The sequence below is a fragment of the Haliaeetus albicilla genome, chromosome 19, assembly GCF_947461875.1.
Source record: "Haliaeetus albicilla chromosome 19, bHalAlb1.1, whole genome shotgun sequence".
Lineage (NCBI taxonomy): Eukaryota > Metazoa > Chordata > Aves > Accipitriformes > Accipitridae > Haliaeetus > Haliaeetus albicilla.
Window position 1 is genome coordinate 8,696,383 of NC_091501.1, and position 22,624 is coordinate 8,719,006.

Here is a 22,624-nt window from a genome sequence, read left to right on the forward strand (position 1 = left end):
ATTTTTTTTTCTTGTTAATTTTGCTGAAAACAAAGATTTATGAAGTTACAGGCTTCCTTTTAAGAGATCAATAAAGTCAGAAAGGCAAGCTCTCTAAACTTGGGAAGTATCAGAATGAAGGTTGCCCACAGCAACTCAAGTGCAATAGGACTATGAAAAATGTGCATTAAGCATCTTGCTCACTTATGATTCGCTATTCCTCAGTATTACTTCCACAAGTCCCCTTCATCAAAATCCTAGCCATGTTTATGCAACTTGCAATTAGAAACATGGATAGAACATTTGTTCTCTTCACTGCCATTTGCAAGAAGATCCAGCTAAAAAGCAGTTAGGGAACTGTTTTGATTACTTTCAAAAATCACCAGGATCCTGAATCAGCATCACATTTAGAACATTCTCTTACAGAACTCCTGAGCAGAGAAACAGAAGGCTAAATTAAAAGAACTAAATACTAGAATAAATCCCTGTAGTATTGATTAATCATTTTCCCAGACTGGTACAGTATGCTCTATCACCATCTGTGCATGTAGCCCTTCAGCCCCCTCCTTCAGTCCCTACCAGCGCCTGCTGTAAAGCAGAAATCTCACCCTGCAAAGCATTCCCTCTAAAGCCTCTCTTCCCCCCACCATCCCCTTCTCACACCCAAATTGTGGCAAAATTAAAGAAAAATCCCGCTCCAAGAAAGTGATTTGGAGAGAGACTCCATCTCAAGAAAAAAAAAACAAAACAAATTATTTTTTTCCGGCTAACAGACAGGCTCCCTGAAGCAGAAGTTTCAGAACAGCTTTGTACTCACCCCCAGCCAGAGGGAAGGCGTGCGGCCCCCGCAGCCTGGGAACACAGGGAGCAGGAGCCCCGGCGTGGCGCAGCCCCCCGACCCACCGAGCGCCCGGGCTGCCTGCCTGGAGCCGGCAGCTCCAGCACAGCAGGCAGGCAGGCACCCCAGTGGGTTTATCAATTCCATCAAGAGTTTTGACACGATTCCCACAGAGCATTTTAACTGAATCACATCAGCGTTTTTTGACAAAATCGGTTCCCCATGAGAAAATTTCTGATCTACTCCAAAACATGCACTCGTATGGCTAATCCAGTAAACCGAACAAAGTTTGCATTTTATTGAAACAAAGAATGCTTAACATTATTTCAAAGCCGTTTTTGTCCACGTCCATCCATTATCTTTTGATCCCTTTGTTTTGTAACTAAGAGAGAATCTAAATATGTTTTGTAACAGTTACCACCTAGGAATTCATGCTACTGACTTAGGAGATCTGTTTCCAAATTCTAATTGCTAACGGTTTTCTTTTTAAAAGATTTGTAGATCAGAAAAGGTTTATGTTTTTATAAGAATTTGAAAGTTGATTCAATTTTCAAAAGCAAAAAGCATGAAATAGTATGGGCTATACAATACTAAGGGATAGTACAGAAGCTGCCAATACAGACTGCAAGATGTGTCCAGTGTGTAGCTTAATAACATACCAGAGAAAGTAATATACTTGTGCATCTTCAATCGGGCAAGTAGTGATTCAGGAAGACACCAAAACACATGTTCAACTTTGCAAATGTGAAGTTCCAAGGAAATGAATGAAAATTATTCCAGATTCCAAAAATTCTCAGTCTTACTACCTAGACAAATTAAACAGAACTATAGCACTTAATTTCCTCATTTCTTTTATTCATGTAAACTATTTCTATGGACAGTAAGTATTCATAACAACATTGCTGATATATATTTAGTACTGCAGCCACAAGCATTTAAGCAATGCATAATAAATCATTTATTTCTGTAAATCAGGTCATTCCTGATTCAGTAAGAAATTCAGGGCTACATCCCTAAATAACTCTTACATCACTTTTCTAACATCAGAGTAGAAACTGGCATAGTCTCGGTAAGTTAAAAATGCTTCCTTACACCAGTTCAGTTTCCAGTATTTTACAGCAATGAAGAGACTGAGAAGCCCTTCAAAAAATCAATGTAAAGGTATTCTCTGAAAGTGGAGAGGCTGGACAACTCCGAATATCTAGTCTTATAGTTCTCAAAACTAGTCAGCTGGTTCCATTTTTTCCTCAGCCTAGCACTGTATTTCAGCTCACTTTAGCCAAGTGTTATGTATGCATGTAAGGTATGTGCAACATACCTTAGAGCTTCAGAAAAATTCTAAACAGTGAAAGAGTACTGAGTACAACAGTGAGAATATTCCAAGTAGTATGGATTTTGAAATTTCACTTCAAAGTATTGATTTACTTACCTGAACACATACAGCTTGAAAGATCACACTTTTTTTCCCCCGGTACCTACATGACTAAAAATGCCAGCAACATGCTCACAGAATTCAATGTGTTGGGAGGAAAATAAGCTAAGCTATCTTTCTGCCAGATAACTAGTTTTGCCTTCCAACATGTTAGGCTTTATGGTAAAAACTGAAACATGAGATCCACATTTAGTTTCTTATTTTAGGTATGAAGGACAAATGTTTACCCAAATCAGTCAGCCACTTGTTACAGCACTTACAGATAAAATTAAACCCCTCCATGGCAAAAAGGACATAAGATGATACTGAACATCACATCCTGTATAAAATGAAGAACATGCCTTTCAGACACTGTTGTTCTGGATTTCAGGGCATGAAACTCTGACCGACTTCTAGAAGAAAGCAGCATTTAATAATATACATTCTTAATGGACCACATTAGTAAGACAAATGGGAGACAACTCCATTGCATTAAATCTTGTTTCCAAGGGAAGCTGAACAGAATTTACCCATTTTACAAAGCTGTTACCATTCCATCAAATGTATCCCATTTAACTTGCAAAGACATCAGTTACCAGCACCCACTCGCACCTCCAATGCAATTAAGGGGTACTCATTTGTAGAACACAATGGACTGATTTATGTCAATACAGAAATATTAGCTTACGAGTATACCATCCCTAAACCACACTGGATCAAACCTGCTGTGCCTAGTCAACAGCAGCTTCCACCCTACCATTTTTCAAGCTTTGGAGGGACAGCTCCCAAACTGTGTTCAGAAGAGCACTGATCATTTGTAAGGTCATAGTAGACAGCAGGATCACTATCTTAAAATTTTAGTTAGGGTGAATACCAGTGCCAGAAGTTGTGAAGATTGATAGTGACCCACTAACAAAAAAAGTTTGGAAAATACGGCTTTAGACTTCAGACGCGAGAGAAATGCTCATCTAGAAAAATATCTGTAGCCACTATATAGGAATCAAAACCCAGGACCTTGAGGTTTCTGTTCAAGTGACAAAAAAGTCAGCTGGCTGCTCTCCAAACCAAAACCCAAATGCATTAGAAATTTAGGTTACAAAACAGTTTAAATACCTCTTTCTAATAGGTCAGACCCAGAGACCAGTTGCACAGTATCCTGTCTCAGATGATCACAGTCCAAATGCTTTAAAGGCAGGGGGGCAAGAAACTGTACCACAGAAGGGCTAGAATTCACATCGCTCTCTAAACTGTTGCAACTGATCCTAAAAACAAATGGGCACTGTCATCTCCAGGTAGTATACACATTCTCTACACACCTTAAAGCTTTGGTTGGCTAGTTTACTTAAACAACACAAGAAGCCACGAATTTAAGTATGACTTACTAGACAGGGAATTAAAACATCTCTTCCAATTATTTTCAAATTTGTGACTCGCATTCCATTTCATCAAGTGGCTGCCTAGCACATCATGAGGTAAAGGAAACACTCCAAACAATATTCTTCTCTGTCATTCATTACTTTCTGCAGACTTTCTATCTCTTAAGAAATCACTAAGCTCTCCTTACCTGAATATTCTTAAAAAGCAGTGATCCATTTGCACAAGGTATTCCAGATGACAAGCCATCGATTTTATAATGGCAAGTTTTCAATAGTTTGACTTTGCAATCTAAGACTGCGTGTCAATAAAACTGAAGTAGATTAAATTATTCTCTTTTCAACACATACTACTTTGAATTTATCCAGCGCTGAGTTTAGCCTGTGTGGTGGGTTAATCCCGGCAGGCAGCTAAGCACCACCCAGCTGCTTGCTCACTCCCCCCTCAGTGGGATGGGGGAAGAGAATTAGAAGGACAAAAGCAAGAAAACTCCTGGGTTGAGATAAAGACAATTTAAAAAGTGAAGGAAAAAAAGAAGGGAAGAAATTTTCCTAGTGATGCAGAAAAATCACTCAGCACCAGCAGACTGATGCCCAGCCAGTCCCTGAGCAATAGCAACTTTGGAAAAACTCCCCTCAATCTTATTGCAGAGGATGATGTTATATGGCACGGAATATGCCTTTGGTCAGTTGGGGTCAGCTGTCCCCGCTGTGCCCCCTCCTCAGCCTACTCTCTGGGAGAAGCAGTGGGAACAGGGAAGGCTTGACCCTGTGCAAGCACTGCTCAGCAACAGCTAACACACTGCTGTGTTATCAGCGCTGTTTTGGTCATCAGTCTAAAACATAGCACCATATGAGCTGCTGTGAAGAAAATTAACTCCACTCAAGCAAGACCCCGGTACAGTCTGCTGTAGCACTGCTGTTCACCTTGCTTCACTAAACACCTCCCAAAGACACATTCTTCAGGCTTTCCTAGACATGAAGGACTTACTCATGGCAGCTGTAAAGTCTATTTCATTGTACAGCTCCTGGAATGTAATAAAATTTTGTTTGCTTATTGACAGACTAACAGAGATCTTCCACGGTTAAACTTCTTCCCAATGAAAACTGGTAATTTAGTCTCTAATTTGATTTTCCCTTTCAGCAATAGGGCAGGTAGGCCAACAGTTCTCCCTGATGTTCTAAGAATTAAAAAAAAACAAACAACCAAACAAAAACCCCATAAATGTATCAGGTAAAGCTTACTTGAAAGTAAGCTACTGCTTACTTCATTCTACCAGTCTGTTCATATGATGCATAAAATTCCAAAACATTCAGATACATTCACCAAACATCCATTGGCACAGGCTACAAATAAACTCCATTTCTGCTGCATGTTTGATATGACATGAGAATTTTTAATCGTTTTTGATTAGAAAAACCTAATCATGTTAAACCAGATGTGTAATTAGAAGCAAGAAACTAGCTTATTCAGCGACCCGAACATCCCTTCTCTGAATTTTCCTTATAGTTGACAGCTGAAACGGGTAGGACAGCTTGAATGCTTGTAGAAATCCAGTCCTTACTGGTAGGCTTCAGGCACAAACTCACAGCATAAATTCCAGAAAGATGCAAATCTTAAGTCAAAAGAAATGTATCAAGTAATGGATTTAAAACCAGAACATCTGAAGGAGCCCAGTTGTGCATGCATGATGAATTAATTTATGCTAAGAATTTAGGTAGGGTAAAAATATCTGATTCTTCCAGCCTTCATGACTGCAGAGAAGACCACATGATTGCTTGTCTAATTAAGACAGATGTACTAATTAATCAAGGTGTGACAAGAGTGAGAAACCTGAAGTAAGACTTGTCCCCATGCACAGCATTCACAATCCTGTTCAGTTTCTGTACGTCTTAAAAATACAAATTCTCCCTTTGAAAAGTGCAGTCTCACATTTGCATTTTGAGAACTTTCATGAACTTTCTAATACATATATCTATGACACTTATATGAAGCATATCAACACATAATAAAGTGGAAAATAACTTTCATGGTCCAAATTTATGTTGAATTTTTACACAAATCACCTCTAATTACTCTTAAACTTAGAAAAAGCAAAACAAAGAACCACCAAAACCACACACAATCTTCTATAGTTGAACACAGAAGAAAAGGAAACTTTTTTTTTTTACCAAAGTATTACTTTTGGTTTAGAAGCTGCCATAGGAAGCTTTTAGCCCTCACGGTGGGTGAAAACACACAATGATTTGATCCCACCCAGAATCTGCAGACAGCTGAAGTACTTGGAGGCTGCTAAGCTTTCCCAAAGCAGGAACAGCATCTGCTCCTCTTTTTTTTTTTTTTCCCCTTTTCTCCTATTTCCACTGTCACTACTCAGACCACTATGGATGGAAATGAAATTCAAAACTACCCAATCCACTCCTTGTTCATGCTCACAGAAAGAGAACACATGCTGGAGCTGTGAGAAAGGATCCCTATAAACTCATTGACCAGGGCAGCAGAGACTCCTTACCACCCTTACAGCCACTCCAACAAGATGGTCAGAGGACACGAAGCAAACATCTCCTCTGGAAGCTAGCAGTGTGTGGCAGACAGCAACAGGTTACATACAGATTAAGAGCAAGAACCGTCACCACCTGATGGCTTTCAACCGCCCATCATTTCTAACACCTAAACACCAGTTTTTTCTGACTTTCCATGTTCAAGCATACCAGCATTCAGGGCTGCTCATTTGCTTTCAGACTGTTTCTTTCCACACTGTAAGTACTTGGCTGGAAGAGATTTCTTGGGTAATCAAAATCATTCAGGGCTGCAAATATAAGCAAGTTATATGATCTTGTTCATAAAAGTACTTGAGTTAGAAGCCCCTCCACTCCATTCTCTTCTTTCCTACCAGACTTCACTACAACATCAGAAACTTCCTAATATTTTTCCTAAGTTATGACTAGTTTTAGCCATTTGTTGTTGTACCAGGCCTTGTATTAAATGCCTTTTGTCAGAAGCCTTTATTTACTCCAATATAAAGTATAGAGAGCTAGCATGTAGCAGATTTAAAGACCAACATGGAATATGATTACTCACACCACAAATAATCATGCCCATGGAATTCCTTACCACAAGACACAAACTTCTAGTATCCATAGTGTGGGTTTAATAGAGACTGGATGGAGGGTTACCACATAGAAAACACTTAAACTCATAAAATTCCTGAGTGACAAATAGCACAAATTTGGAAGACAACTCAGGGAAAATATCACACATGCCTGCCTCATTCTTGTACTCTTTCACTGCGACAGAGATACACTCCAGATACATCCACAAAATATTTATTCCACCCAAGGTCTCTGAACACTTTCCTGCAAGGGACCAGCCACAACTGATGTGCCACAGAAAACCTGTCTAAAAAGTCTTACTAATGTTTTAAGGTTTATGGTAACCAAGCAACCTAATAGGTGAAATTCATAAATAATTTTAACTGTGTTGTCAACTTTTATGGAGGAAGGCAAAAATTGCAACAGTCCTTGCAACTCAGAATGGGGATTTTTTCCTTATCCCAAGCCTAGCAGTTTAAAATTGGCAGTCCCAAAGACATGCAAAAGATACTTTACCCAGGTGCTCAAAAAACAATACCCCCCCCCAAACTCTCAAAGAAAAATAAATAATAATAGTAATAATAATGATAATAAAATAATCACACAACTAGAAGCAATTCCCAAAAATGCTTAAATCTTGTCCTATATGCAAATACCATATTCCTGTAATCTTTACACTCATAGAAAGCTGTTTATGCTCATTGCCTGGAACTCCTCCTCTTCAGTTCATTTTAAACTTTTTCACTGTCTTCTGCCTCTTACATTAAACTGAAGTTACCCTATTGAGATCTTTAATGACTTCTTCCCATACCTCTGGATCAGTTGTTAATCCTCATTCTCCTTGGATTACTACCCCTCCCCAACAACCAGCTGTGTGTCTCCTTCCATTCATTTGTATGAGTGTCTTCTGTTTCTTTTCTCTCTCTGCTTGCACCTTCAATCATATAATCGTGTAATTTGGAAAAGAAAAAAATCCTAATCCACAACACAATTATCTAAGGATCCCACAAGGTTGTATTCTCTTCTGGCTCTATGCATTCTCTCAGAAATCTCATCGGTAAATGTAACCTCTGCTTTTATGCTGCCACACTACCATCCACTTCCCATTCAAGACTATCTCCCTTTCACCAAAACCAAGTTTCAGCATGTAACAATCTCTCAGACTTCTAGCAGCCAGCTCGAGGTCAGAGCTCTTGCATCCCTCTCCCATCCAAAACCTCTCCTTTAATTAGCAGTTCTGTTACTATCTGCCCCACAGCCATTTAGATCCTTAACCCAAACGAGCTTTAAACTTAATTTTTCCCTACATTCTCCCCACCCACAGTTTGGGTAAGCCTCATCAATTTGTTCTGCAAAATAACTGACAATCTCTGGCAGACTTTTACCATCTTGCACTTTTATTATTTCAACATCCTTGTCCGGCGTAGAACAAAACAAAACGAAAAAACCCACACAGACTTATCCTGGTCACATCTATGCAGGATGCTTCTCCAAAGGACATTTAACTTGCCAGTTGAACGATGCCACTGAGGAAAGACAAAGTATACGTATTTCAGACATTTATATCTCTGCATTATGGGGATAAACTCGGGTTTGCTTTCAAAAAAAGTTACATTCTAAGCCTGCTCTGTGGCCAGCTGAATCAAGATGCCAACTTCAACTGCTAACTGATCAGCAGCAGCAGGCTTCGCCACTCACTGGCTACGCTTTCAAGGAAGCACTTTCACACCTTTCCCAACATTAAGAAAAACTTTTTATCCAGCACTCTGCTTTATCATGGCACCTACAAAGAAACTCAACATTAGCTACGCTGCCTATGCACCAAAATCACACTGATCAACGTGGTCTTATTTCTTTGTACTCCATCAGTTTCCTCACATTGTACTTCTAGTTGGAGCCAGCTCAGATGTATTTGCCTGATCCTGCACACAAACAATACTACTAATAAACAAAAACCAGAGACAACTCTCAAGTAACAAGGCAGTTGCTAGTCAAAAATGTAAGCATCTCCCCCCCTGCTCCCCGCCACCGCCATTTCCTGCATTTTTAACAGTTCTAAACAAGTACCAGAAGGCTGCTGTAGTACTTGGGACCACTTTGGTTACAATGCACCAGCAACATGCACAAAACCACGTCTCAGATGAGGCAAGACAGTTCTGTACTGGCCCCAAATTGTATCACCTGGTTCACACTGAAATTTAGTTGTCTTTTTCCTAACTTGTAATCAGAGTTGCATGTTCAGAAATAACTTAAACTTGGTGAAATACACACATTTGAACATAAAAAAAATTCATTCTTGCCTACGAGTCTGATGTAGTATATTTCATAATTCTGAACTATTCTTTATATAAAATGATTCCTTCAAAATCAAAACAGAGCTTAGACTTGAGACAAGCCTTACCACACCTCTGATAAAAGGATTGAGAAGGAGATGAAAAAGAGGAGAGGGAAAGGAGCAGAACAGCAATATTGCAGATAAGGAGAAAAGAGTAAGAGTAGAAATATACTACATGGCTTAGAGAAGAGAACGAGAGAACACACAGCAAAGACAGAAAAGAAAATGCACAGAACAATCTAGGAAGCAATATGCTTGACCCATTGTAGGAAAGAAACAAAACCAACTTGTGAGACAGCCCCATCACAGGGGCTGCAGCTACAACAGCCACAGAGGATGGGATAGAAGACATGAAGAAACCAGAGTCTCTCCAAATTTCAGCATGGGTGGTACTACGTGCCTAGCCATACCTCACAGGCAGACAACAAAATCACCTTGCTTAACACTGTACATCTGCCCAGTGGTCACAGTTTATATTAAACCCCCATTCTCTAGGTCAAAACCCAAATACTACTGTCAATCTTTAGTGGTATCTTTAACAATTAAGCAAAATTAAAAAAAAAATCAGGTGAAAACAACTGCCCTTTAATCTGTTGCTCCCACTGTAAGTTTTATGATCTCTTTTGTTTGGTGGGTCAGGGGGAGGGAGGGATGGAAGGAAAGCAGCAGGGGAAGGGAGAGGACATGTTCCCAATGCTCAGCACTACCGACTCAGTTTAGGTTTTCTTCTCTTTGCCAGCAATCCAGTTTCCACAGACAGTCACAGTCCAGTAACAGCCAATACCTGACCGACTGCTACAAAAAGCACTCGTTTCACATGGATGCTGGCTGTGCTATCCATTCATTTCCCATTTTCTCTGGAACCACAGCTCCCCTGCAAAACAGCGCCTAGACTATGGCTTGTCAGTAATTTCATGCATCACAGTTTGCAGTGTATTATTCTAAAGCACTTATCAAGGCTCTTCGGTTGGCAGCTCTTAATCGATAAAAAATTTCCGCCTATAACAGACAATTAAATAGCCAGCAAAAAGTGTCAACTCTTCTTCCATGACTCCAGGAATCACTGTAACATTGTCAAAACTGATAAACACTTGTTTTTGAGCAGTTTGCAGGCAACACTTCTTGCCCCTCCTAAGAGCAACTATGTCCCTCCCCTAGCCAGTTCTCTACACAGGGCTTGATAGCATCAGGGTCCCAACGTGAAACACTCACCACAGTGAGTGGGGAGGAAAAGAAAAAAAGAGAAACTAAGTGATTCTGCGCAGCCCTCCTTAACTGCGTGCTTGCTCTAAAGCATTCGCTGCTGCTAGTAACTTTGACAACATGGAAAATACTTACTTTCCCCAATCTTGCCCTGTTAAACTAATCAATAATTTTGTATAATACAAGAACCAGAGCTTCCCACCCCCTCCTAACCACTGTAAAATGGTAGATTACTATTTATCTGAGAAAGGCAATTCGAGAAAAATATTTCTTGAAGTATCTTCATTGTTACAAAACTCCCCAAAGTTTTGTATTCTGTATTATTGCTATAATGGACGTATTTGTGTTAATCTTGTAGAAAACATTCAACGTATCAAAACAACTGAGTGCAGCAGAGCACAAATAGTGATCGTACGACCTCTTTGACCTTCACAGGTATTTTTTTCAGCTCCTAAATTAACTTTTGCATACAGAGGGAGAGAGATACAGGAAATACTGAGGTTACAAGTATGTGAGTAGAAACTGACTCACCACAGTCCTTTGCTTGTTGGGCAGGAAGACTCTAACAATAGGCTTCTGTGGAGACTTAGGGTTATTCCGTGACATATCAGCAGGGTTTTGATAAACCGAAAGGGATGAAGGTGCTACAGAGAGGCTAGAGGACGAAGATGATGCAACTGTGTCTGTTGAAGCTGAACTGGAGACAGAGAAATCCGTTCCATTCCCCATGGATTCCAGTAACTGCTGTTCTCTCTGCTGTAGAGCATCTAGTTTGCTGGTGTACTCTTCATAGGCCTGTGAAAAAGCAGGAGCTGTTTTAATGCTGCAGTAGCCTCAGACAAAAACTGAAATCTAAATTCAATGAACATGAAACAAAACGCATTCTAAACTAATTCAAATTTCCCAGTAATACGAACAAAATGGTCTGGTGAAATTTTTCAGTAGGACACAAAGAAGAAATGGCTTTCAACTCATTATGTTAAAACTTCTGAACCAACAACTAATTTTTTAATAGATTAAATGGTTAAGTGCATAAAAGAAATCGTAAGTCACAGTTTCAAAGCACCTGCATTAAACAGTCTAATTCAGAGCTACTTTAAAGAAGACAGCAATCTTTAATAAATGTTGTCAGCTGCATTGCCAAATTACTGTGCCACAGCTAAATTTATCATTCTTTTGGAATGACAGCTAAACACATCTAATGCAATAATTAAGAGAAAGCTGAAATCTGCTTTTTAACATCTGTATCAGACAACTCACCTAGCTCATTGTTTAGCATCCTTCACCTCTGGCACTATCCTTTCATATCAGACGGTACAAAAAACTTTATTTCAGTTAGAACACAACTAAGTTTTCCCTGTTACAAAGTCATCCATAAACATGTAAAAGTGACCCTTTGGAAGAATTTTTTAATGTCTGTATAAGATTAATTCTATTTTCTACCAAGTTTATGTAAAACGTGATTACACACTGACCAAGTTTCTTAAACAAAAAAAATCCAGTAACATTAAATTTGCCCATTAAGTTTTTATTAAATGTAGCCAAGTTAAACTTTACTGGCAAACTCTATAATACAAATACATAATTGGTATATATTTTTGTTTAAAGTTTGTTTCCATCAACTTTGTCTTTATAACAAGAAAATTTTGATCTGTATCCAAGTATCAGAATTATTTCTTCAGCACATAAATTAGTACAGAGTATCTTCAAAAATCTGAATCAGTTAAGGAACGTGTATTTCATGCTACATAAGCATGTCAGTGTTAACTAAGGACATGGTAGACCTTTACAGACAAGAAGAAACAAAGATCTTACAAACCTAACATCTAAGCAGTAGGGAACAGAATTTTCTACTTAGCTCTCCAGCAAGACCAAGATCTATGCCAAGCTGCATACATTTTCAATGCCACAAAAGATATTCATGTTAGGGAAAGATTTTTTACTTTTTTTTTTTTTTTTTTTTATTGATTTGCTTTCCTCAAATTTTCTGTGCATAATGTGTTGCTAATTAAAGTTATAGGAGAATTGAACTGAGCAAAAAGTCTGCAGGGTCTACATGTGAAAAAAAAAATTAAAGTTAAGAGAAAAAATAACCAGCATTCAGTAGTGCTGCCACAAATACTACATTTTACTATGAATTTATTTCTCTGGGTTGTACATGCAGGTTCAACAAAACCAGCCTGGGTTAGGTGAATAAACAGTGGTTGGCCCCTTGCTTTTTATGAAGGTTTAGCATCCTCCAGGATGGACCCATGTTAAAAATTTGTGTCATCATCCCTACAGTGTTAACAAAGAGAATGATAATTTGACACAAAAAGGACTAAGAAAAAAAACATTTTAAAGAATGGCGGTGAACATCACAATTTCAAATTTTAAATTTTATGGGTTCCATTTTTAATAAATGGACATAAGTTGGAGGAAACCGAGAACTACTACTTACTATTATTTTAAATACTGAAGATGTCTAGCATTTCACAAATAGACCCCAAACTCGGAGACTTAAAACCAAAAAATTTTCACTCTAGTCCAATTCTACTGTCAAAAGTAAATTGAAAGGTTACCCAATTACAAATAATGGCATTTTTTGGCTATACAGTAACACAAATGTGTGTCTCCTACTTCCAGGATCAACGTTTCATGTAAATTCCAGTAAAAGCCCTGTGTGTCAAGAATTATTTTCAGTAAACAAAAAGTAAGAATCATAAACTGTTACCATTTTACCAATACTTTTCTAAATACTTACTTCCTTTTCTCATGAACATTGCAAAATATTATTTGAACACATGCAACACTACATTGCTTCCGGATACTTGTGGGCTTAGTTCCTTCACAAAATTACACACATCCTTCAAAATACTCAATCCTACAATGTTTACACTGGCAGCTTAATCTGTCACTAATGCAAACTCAAAGCCAAATGATTTATCTTAAGAGAATAAACAATGAGCATGGAAAGCTGGGAGCTGCTGCTGGCTTTGGGTTCTATAACATTAAATTCTGCACGAAAAGCTCTATTTTTAATGGAGACAAAAGCTCTCAAGTATTATACCGTTATACTGTTACTCAATGTCATAGTAGAAGATCCCATAATAAAACATAACGGAACTAGAAATGCATCAGCAGGCTTTAAATACATTTTTCTCTTTTTAAAAAATAAATACTTTTTACAGAGAAGGAGCAACGGTACATGCAGCAGAAACAGAATAGCTCCAAAAAATCTCATTTTCACAAAGATTAAGTATTTCGGTGAGACATTGGTTTCAGCTGATGACTAGCACCCATAGTCCTTACACAGCCAACAGCACCAAGTCAAAACACAGAATTATCCCATGTGTTGTGGTTTAACCCCAGCCAGCTACTAAGTACCACAGTAAGCGGCTGCTCACTCACTCCCCCCAGCAGGATGGGGGAGAGAATCAGGAAAAAAAGCCCCCAGTAGAACTTGTGGGTTGAGATAAAGACAGTATAATAGGACAGAAAAGGAAGAAAATAATGGTAATAATAGTAACAACAATAATAATAAAATAATTTGAATATACAAAACAAGTGATGCACAACGCAATTGCTCACCACTTGCTGGCCAGTGCCCAGTCAGTCCCCAAGCAGCAGCCCCTGGCCAGCTTTCTCCCCAGTTTATATACCAGGCATGATGTCCTATGGTATGGAATATTTCTTTGGCCAGTTTGGGTCAGCTGCCCTGGCCGTGTCCCCTCCCAATTTCTTGTGCCCCTCCAGCCTTCTTGCTGGCTGGGCAGTACAAGAAGCTGAAAAGTCCTTGACTTGGTATAAACGCTACTTAGCAACATCAGTGTGTTATCAACATTATTCCCTTACTAAATCCAAACCACAACACTATACCAGCTACCAGGAAGAAAATTAACTCTATTCCAGCCAAAACCAGGACACCATGGAGTTAAACTGAAAGGGTACTACAACAGCAAAGCTGACCTATGGCAAGTATTTCCAGCTAAAAGAAAGATTATGCCGTAGAGTTGGTCTGTCTACAACAGTGACCTGCAGCAGCAGAGCCATATTAGCAGACAGGCATCAACAGCTACACAAACCTTCAAATCAGTCAAGGCCCTCTGTGTCAACTATAAGGTTGATTTCTAACATTGTTTTTCAAAAACAAACACAAAAGTTCAAAATTAAGTTTGTACAGCATCTACAGTGTGAGGAAGATTAAGCTGAACATTCAAGCAATTCATTAAATTAAGGATTTTAAAGGTATCTCAGAAGGAAAAGTTTATGAAATCTAGAATGAAATCCATTCAGTTTACATATTCCCATGAAGAAGTGCATAATGTTCTACAAGAAAACTTAAATCTTACTTTCAGCTTGATAGAGAATCACAGGAGAAAAAACAAAACAAAAAAAAGGTTGGAAGATAACCCTGGAAGTCATCTAGTCCAACACTTGTTTGACACAGAGATAATTTTTAAGTTCAATCAGGTTGCTCAGGGTCTTGCCAAAGCATATTTTGAAAGTCTTGAAGGATGAAGACTCCACAGCCCCTGGGCAACCAGTTCCGGGGCTCTAAAACCACTCTCACAATGAAGAATTTTCTCTCGTGAGATTCACTCGATGCTGTCTGTGACACTGCCTCTTCCCCTTTTGCTGTGCTTGTCTGAAAAGAGCCTGGCCCTCTCTTTAGGTTGCAAGACCCTGCAGATTCCTCCTCAGCCTTCTCTTCTCCACGCTAAACACCGCTCGAACGCAGTCACACAAGTAGTGAGTAGACGGGTCCCTCTTCGTGCCGGCTAGGCACTTGCTAACGCAGCCCAGCCTGCAGTACCGTGAGGATGGGTTACCCGCAGCTCAGCTTGTTGCTCACCAAACCGGCCGCCTTGTCGCAGGTGCAAGGTGCCGCATTCGTCTTTGTTGTTGTGCTGCTTCTTGTCATGAGGCTTCTGTTCTTCAACTCCTCCAGCTTGTTCATTAGTTGCAAAAAACCAGACTGTCTTTAATAACACATATTATCCTCAACAAATTTATCTGTTTGTTATATCACTACAGGGCTCCCAATTTAGTGTGAATTTACAGTGTCTCACGAAGTTAAAGGAAAAAATATATTTGAAAAGCTGGCTAACAGATTCAAATTGACACATCTTGTCAATCTACACATAATTCTATGGCTATCTAAAATAGAACAAAAAGTTAATTTTAATTATATTGCACATCAATATGTATGCATAACATAATATAGTCTGTGAGGCCTCAACTAAGTAAAATGTATAAAGGGCTGGTAAGCTGCCAAGTCCATCTAAAGCATAGGAAGTTGGCGTGTTTACACACAATGTACCTGCATGCCATAATACAACTGCTGCTCGCTCAGGAGCATCAGAGTTAGTTACTTCTTAAATGTTGCAACCTATTGACAATATAAACACTGACCTCAGAAGTCAACAGAATTTGCATGATGTTACACAGAAGTGCCAACAGAGTTCTGCTGTCAAGATGATGACAAGGGATTTTCTCAAAAATGTGTATTTTTGTATTACATATTATTTATATTATATTTGAAATTTGCTTTCTTGGGCCATAACCAGGCTATACATTCTAGTAATAACATCTAAGGAAACAAAAAGCAACAAGTGAAATATTTTTTAAAAAATTAATCTGGGACAAAACCAAGTAGCAAAATACACTTTCTCCTTCTCCCTGCCCCCTACCACATCTGGTTAGAAACCCAGACTAAACTCAAGCAGACCAACTGGTTTTACCGTTCTGTCTCCCTTCCTCAATCAATATTAGATAATATCCACATACTGCAAGACTCTTAAAAGCCTAAACTACAGTTTCCTGGTCTTTGAAACCGAGATTGTGTTTCTATTTAAAAGATGTCTGACCTTTTAGGCTGTTGATCAAATGCAAATCCCACTAAGTTAAATGGGAGCTGAAGATAGGCATAACATACGTCAGGATTTCTTCATTTAGTAAGACTCCTAAATCTGTACTTAGTCTAACTTTAGACACTCCAGTTTTGGTCCAACATATTTGATCGGCATCTGTTAGGAGCCTGGTAAAAATTAATCTGAATTTCCCCAGAGAACCACCCCGTTTCCCAGCACCTGTACTCAGGATTAGCATTTTCCTGGAATCCCACAAACAGTCTGAAACAACCCGAGATTCGACACTGAGATGCATTTCAGACTGTATATGCCTGCTGTTGCAATAAGCATACTTTAGATCAGCAAAGAGGTAATCTTCTTTAATTTGACCCCCTGCATTGATTCTTCAGATATACAGGAATAAGGAATAAAACGCTCTCCTGAAATTCAACAGTGAAACTCTCAAAAATAGCAACAGCAAGGCTGCCGAATAAAATATGTTTAATAGCCCAGGAAAAGAGAAAGCTAGGGGAGAAAAAATAAAAATCACGGTAGTTGGGGACAACCATACCTCTGCCCCCATGATTCTCATTTTAAATTGCTTCCAACAGTAGGAGCAGGAAGGAGGATGATTCCTTCAGGACAACACTAGAAAGCTGACTGAGTTTTAAAACTTATTTTGATACCACTATCATTTTACCTATGCATTTGTACACTGTTTTATTTTGTGTGGAGTTTGAATAAAAAAAAGCAGGCAGCTTACTCTTGTAGCGTTAACTGACATAACCTACAGGTCCAGGATACAACTTCTCACCAAGTGAGGAACTATTCACATGCGAATGGGCTAATACAGTTCAAGTTCAATTAAGTTCTCACAGATGAAGTGTTCTCTGTACACATAACTATGAGGCAAGGACACAAAATGCATTTTGGAAGTTTAAATAGGTAAGGCCTCCCTGAACAGTCATTAAGAGTCTACAAAGGCTAACAAATCTGATTAAGTCATTTAAGCACAATCTCTCCTTTCTAAGTTTGAGCTGACTGCTTTTGACCAGTCTGGATCTGTACAACACATTTCAGTTTGTAAACAGCATTTGTTGCCAACACTAAGTTGAAATGCATAGATCTTAATTCTCCTTTCCCTAACTTAGGTTATCCTCTTCATCAGTACTTTATTGGTAGAGACAAGAAAAAATAAAAAAAAAAAATTATTTTGATGGCCATTATAGAAGAATATGCAACTGCATATTTTAACCATTTTTGCTAACTGAACTCCAGCTTTTCCCAGTATCATAATATTAGACTTCTTCACAGTAAAGATTTCCAATATTTACAATGCTTAGACAAACCTTAAGAGAAGGCTTTTTCCACAGTGAATCACAAACTGTGTATTTTGGGAAACAGCACTTCAAGGACAGATATAACGCACTAAGAAATTATGTGGGAAGACAAAAATCATTGATGTTTTCAGCTGCTGTGATACAGAGTGCTTCCAAGAAGTGTGGTAAAACCTACCAAGGAGCTCCTGCAGCCTCTTTTCCAGAAGAAAAGAAAAATGCTATTAGTGATATTTCTACATCTACTGAGTCAAGCAGTTATTTTAAATATTTGACAGAGATTTCCAGGAGTCTGTTAGATCTGAGATACATGCTTACACACAGGAGATAGAAAAAGTTAAGAACTAGGCTTACCTAAGAAAGAATGTTAGCTATAAGCCATTTTTTATATTTAATACATCCGTTGCTTGCTACATGTATTATTTCTTCCAGATGGAACAAATAGAAAACTTTCTTGTAATCATATTAGAGAACATTGATAAGATTCCTGAAACTAGTACTATTTATAATAATTAGAAGAAAATTGTGCGGTTAATGACAAACGGTCTTTTCTTTCTTCTGTTCATTTTGTTTCCTACCCCTGCCCCTTATACGCACACCCAGAAGTCTCTCTGCAGCTTTGGTCTCTTTCCTCAGCCCCTACTTTCCTGCCCTGAGAGGAGAGAGATAAGCTACCTGCTGCCCTCCAGCTTCACGCTACATTTTCTACCCTAGGCAGCTGCAAAAAAGGAGCCCACCCAGGCACGCAGGCTCTACTCCCCCTCCTCTACAGTCACCCTTTTAAGACCATCACTGAGGAGTGATGGATCAAGGCAGTGAGATACCCCTGAATCCAAGTACCCCATCTTGCAGGAATAATTAAATATATGCTGAATTAAACACAGCACACGTCAATCACTTTTGATATTTCAAGAAATCCATTCCTCTTTCATAGTCAACTGATGAATCCTGAAATGATGGCTGCGACAATAGCTGTCAGTTTAAAGTTCTCTTGATGTAAAACACATTGAACCCCCCCAGAATTAAAAAAAGTCTGCCACAAAAACAACCCATTTTGTCTTCTTACTCTTATATGAGCACAGGGTGGGGAAAAAAAAAAAAGCTTATTAGCTTCTATTTTCTTGAGCAACTGTAACTAAGGCATAAATTCCTTTTTATTTTTAAATGAGGTGTATGTTTTATATTCAATGCACAAATAATTTTACTACATCCTTTGCATGCTCAATTTTCAGAATTAATTTTCTTGTTCAATTCTTCAGTTTTCCTTTGCCTGCTTCCGCTCCCCCAACCCCTTCCTTTCCACTTTTAATTGAAATGCAATTCTGTTGCCAGGTTCCACCACAACTTTACTTGACAGGTCTAGAGAGGCAGCTCCAGCACAGAACAGGAGCCAGTGCAAAGGGTGCTGTAAGTTCTGTGAACGTGAGCAGTTAGATGCTTAAGAAACGAAGGATATAAAGCCAGACAGGAGTACAAAAGAACCGAACAAACCCTATTGTACTGAAACTCTACACACCAGAAGACGGATGGATAGCTGTCAAACTTTTCATAGGTATACAAAAAAACATGGTTTTGCAGAAAGCATTACAATAACAAACTAGATGTTTACAAAAGTGAAAGGCAGTATGGGAGAAAGCAAAGTGTTTATTTGCAGGTACTTATCTAACAATTAGCTTTGGCTAATTCCAACTTTTGCCAAGAGCTTGCTGGTAGCACTCAAGAGATGATCAACAGGCACAATCTACAGAAGCCCTTAAAAGTCACTCACTTTTTACGGAAGATGCAAAGGGATCAGAGCAGTGAGAGGAAACAAAGGGAAGGGTGATGCAGTCCAAGTAGCAGACTAGCAAAATTACCCATACAGATTCTGTGTAAAAGCAGGGCAATATTGCACTTCACAGCCAGAAATGAGATTTCAGCAAAACCACCAAAATGTAAAAATCAGAAGAGGATGGACAGACTATAAGTTACATTACCTTCCTGTTCAAGCACTTTGGAGATAGTACACAGACCATAGCATCAAGACCTAGACATAGCCTGGATGTGAAAGCTTGAAGGGAAAAAGGGGTCACGCACAGAAGTCAGTGATGATGCCCAGGTATGGAACTTGAACAACAGCCCCGGTATCACACAGCGGCTCTGTACGTATGGAGTTTGCCATTTCTAATGGATGTCAGACAGACAATTGATCTACTGAATCACTTAAGCTACCCGCATGTATTCTACATACTCTCCTGTTCTTTTTATTCATATCAAAACTACTGTGTTTTCTTAGTTCCACATTTCCTAGAAGCAAATGTGTTCTTCCACACTTTATCACACTACATTCAGAGCTTTTTACATATAGCTTTGTCCTTCCATATTGCAACCAGGGTTGTTCTGGTCCTTTTTCTGACAGGTGAAGGAATACAGAAAGTCATAATGTTAGCTCTAGCAGTGACAGATCAGACTCAGGTAAATTGCTGCAAAGTAAATTCTGACACTAGAAAGCAACCCCTGTTCTTGACCGAGCCAAAAGCAGCCAAAATTTGGGAAAAGGCACAGAAAGGACACACTAGACAACAGCTGCCAGGCTGAAATGAACAGTAAAGGGTAGACAGTAATCTTGCTTCTGACTGTACCAGGTACTCTGTAATATATTTCTTCTTCTTCACACTTTAGTTCTACCACAGGAAATCTACGCTCTAAACAAATGACAGGTTTGCAGCATTTAATCCTATTCACTTCAATCAATCCGTCCAAGGATGATCTAATCTAAGCTAATGACCATCCAAATAAAAAGTTCCTCTCCTCTCTCAGCCCACCGTCTAGGTTCTTGGCTCACAGCTGCAAGCTCTTCCCCTTCCCTAACCTTTAACCACAGCTTTGGGGCTCACTGGACTTCATCATGACCAAGTTCAATCTACTAACAGGATGGCAAACTCATCCAACAACACCAGAGTATTTTCTTTCCAGGTTAGTGATTGGAAGTGGCTTAGTCACTACTAGTACTGCAAGCACCTCAATAAAGGAAGCAGAGGAACCACATAGCTAAGAGCTGGGAAAAACAAGGCTTTTCATTTCAATGACAGTGGGCTCTCTTCACAGGACTTGCTGTTTCACGGGATAATTCAACTGAAAAAGCAGCACTACTTGTCACAAGAACCACTTCATGATCCAGCACAACTCACTGCAGCAGAGTAACACCTTGCTCCATCTTGCAGGGGCTTCCCTACCATGTTGATAAGCCAGAGTTGCAGTTTCCTCTCAGTGGCACATGGAACCATTGAACTTGCAAATCTACTTCAAGCTTCATGGTTCGTAGTCACTATTTCAGACTTACCATACTCTTTACACTATCATAATCATTTCCTAGTACACATTTATGACTGCAAATGCCCTCTTCCCTATCAATGAACTACAGAATAATCAAAAAGCTTCCAGTGTAGAGACCTCGTGTTTATTTTAGATACAAGCAAGTGACAAATGACTGTAATGAACTAACAATTTCACTACCTCAAATCCAGACTTAGTACAGATTAAGCTCATTATTATTGCAATTTGATACATAATCTAATGAAACCAACATACATGTGGCAATATTAAAACCAGACATATGGAATGAACCAGTTCATATGAAAACAGAGATGTGTTTATATACCATTGAGTGGTTAAAATAGTGATTAGCACTCATTCAATACTCCCATTTCACATTAGCAATAAGTAAAGCAACTACAGAGGGCCTCATTTGACCTTAACTGTTAAGGACCTTATGTCAACATTTGTATAATCACGCTACTGCCCTGTTCTGACATATTAAGATAAAAGCTAGAAGTACCTCAAATAATGAGATCTTTATTTTTAATTACCCAGTGCCTTTAGGCAGAAATTACAATTAAAAAGACTACAAAAGAAATCTGGTTGACCTCCAGTTATTTCAATACTTGAGAGAACCAAGGGTTTGGAGTAAGTGATAGCCATTCAATTCCTAACAGATGTAACTTATGCATGCAGTCCTTTTTTATGCTTTTAATGGTCCTACGTCAATGCAACTTTATGAATCTGGAATGATGAAAGAATACAGAAATTTAATTTATAGTTAGTTTACAAATTAAACACAGCTTACTCCACCCTACAATTTTATGTATTTCTTTAAGAAGTTCCCTTCTACTAATATAATTTTTTGGATTCTACATGATTATTTTTCAAAGAACAAAAAGTGAAGTCAACTGCTTTAAAGGCAATGCTAGTCTTAGAAGATGCTTTCATGTGTATGTGTATATATTTGCTTTTAAGAACAGAGTGTGCCTTTTTCTATTATACACACACACTCTTCCCCCCCTCCACACCTAAAAAGAATGCTTTACATTTCAATTGCACCAACATAACTATTAGACCATGCCACTGATCTTCCCCTACAGATGTGTATCAGGAATCCCACACAGTTCCCTTCTATCTCCAGGGGAAGAGTTAAGTTTCTAATACACAAGGAGAATATTCTCTTCTACTACAGATATTCTCAGTTTTAATGTAAGATGCTTCATATAAGATTAAGACAACACACCATTAATCTAACCACATTGATTTGAATATAAACTTACCTCTAAATATATCGATGGTGGGTTATGCTCTCCTCCAAATTTGTCTAGCAGTGCCTCTATATGTTCTTGTGTTAATTTAATCATTTGTTTGATATTCCACACCTAAAACAGAAAGTTAAAATTTTTTATAATCAAAAGGAGCCTAGAGAATCTGTCTTAAAACAAAAAAAAATCCATTTTCTTGGTATTAAATAACAGAAGTCCGTAATAAAAGTATTTTAATTATCAGTAAAAGAGTGCACAAAGTCATCCTGTTCATCCACTGCTGGTAATACACAGCTTACTTCTGATATAAACAGAGAAAAATTAAATCTAGTTTTAAAATTCAAGAACCATTGAATAAACTTTTAAGAATGGTTTATTTTTCATGTTTATCAAAATAATATTAAGTATTTTCCTTGCAAGACTTTGCAGCCCCATTTCTACAGTATTATAAAGTTTAGTGAAGGAGTTCTATCAAACCTTAAGTAATCTGTGTAAACAACATTCACAAAACCTAGATCTAGTGTTTTATTTGCATGGGAATAGGATGTCTTGATCTTAAAGAGCACCTTCTATACCGTCTTCTATACTTGGTCTACCCTCCAAGTTTTCTTACACACCTTGGACGCAATCTGAAAAAGACATTTACCTCTAGTGCACAG

General features: G+C 38.5%; 1 protein-coding gene across 2 annotated transcripts in view; it reads right to left on the reverse strand.

Moving 5' to 3' along the window:
• The window catches only part of BRAF (B-Raf proto-oncogene, serine/threonine kinase), an 87,214-nt gene that overhangs the window by 47,891 nt on the left and 16,699 nt on the right, over positions 1-22,624 (reverse strand). For both annotated transcript variants that reach the window (XM_069807534.1, XM_069807533.1), the window contains exons 2-3: positions 21,981-22,082; positions 10,764-11,027 (exon numbers count right to left, since the gene is read on the reverse strand). In XM_069807534.1, coding sequence (XP_069663635.1) covers positions 10,764-11,027; positions 21,981-22,082 — 366 coding nt within the window. The remainder of the gene's footprint in view (positions 1-10,763; positions 11,028-21,980; positions 22,083-22,624) is intronic.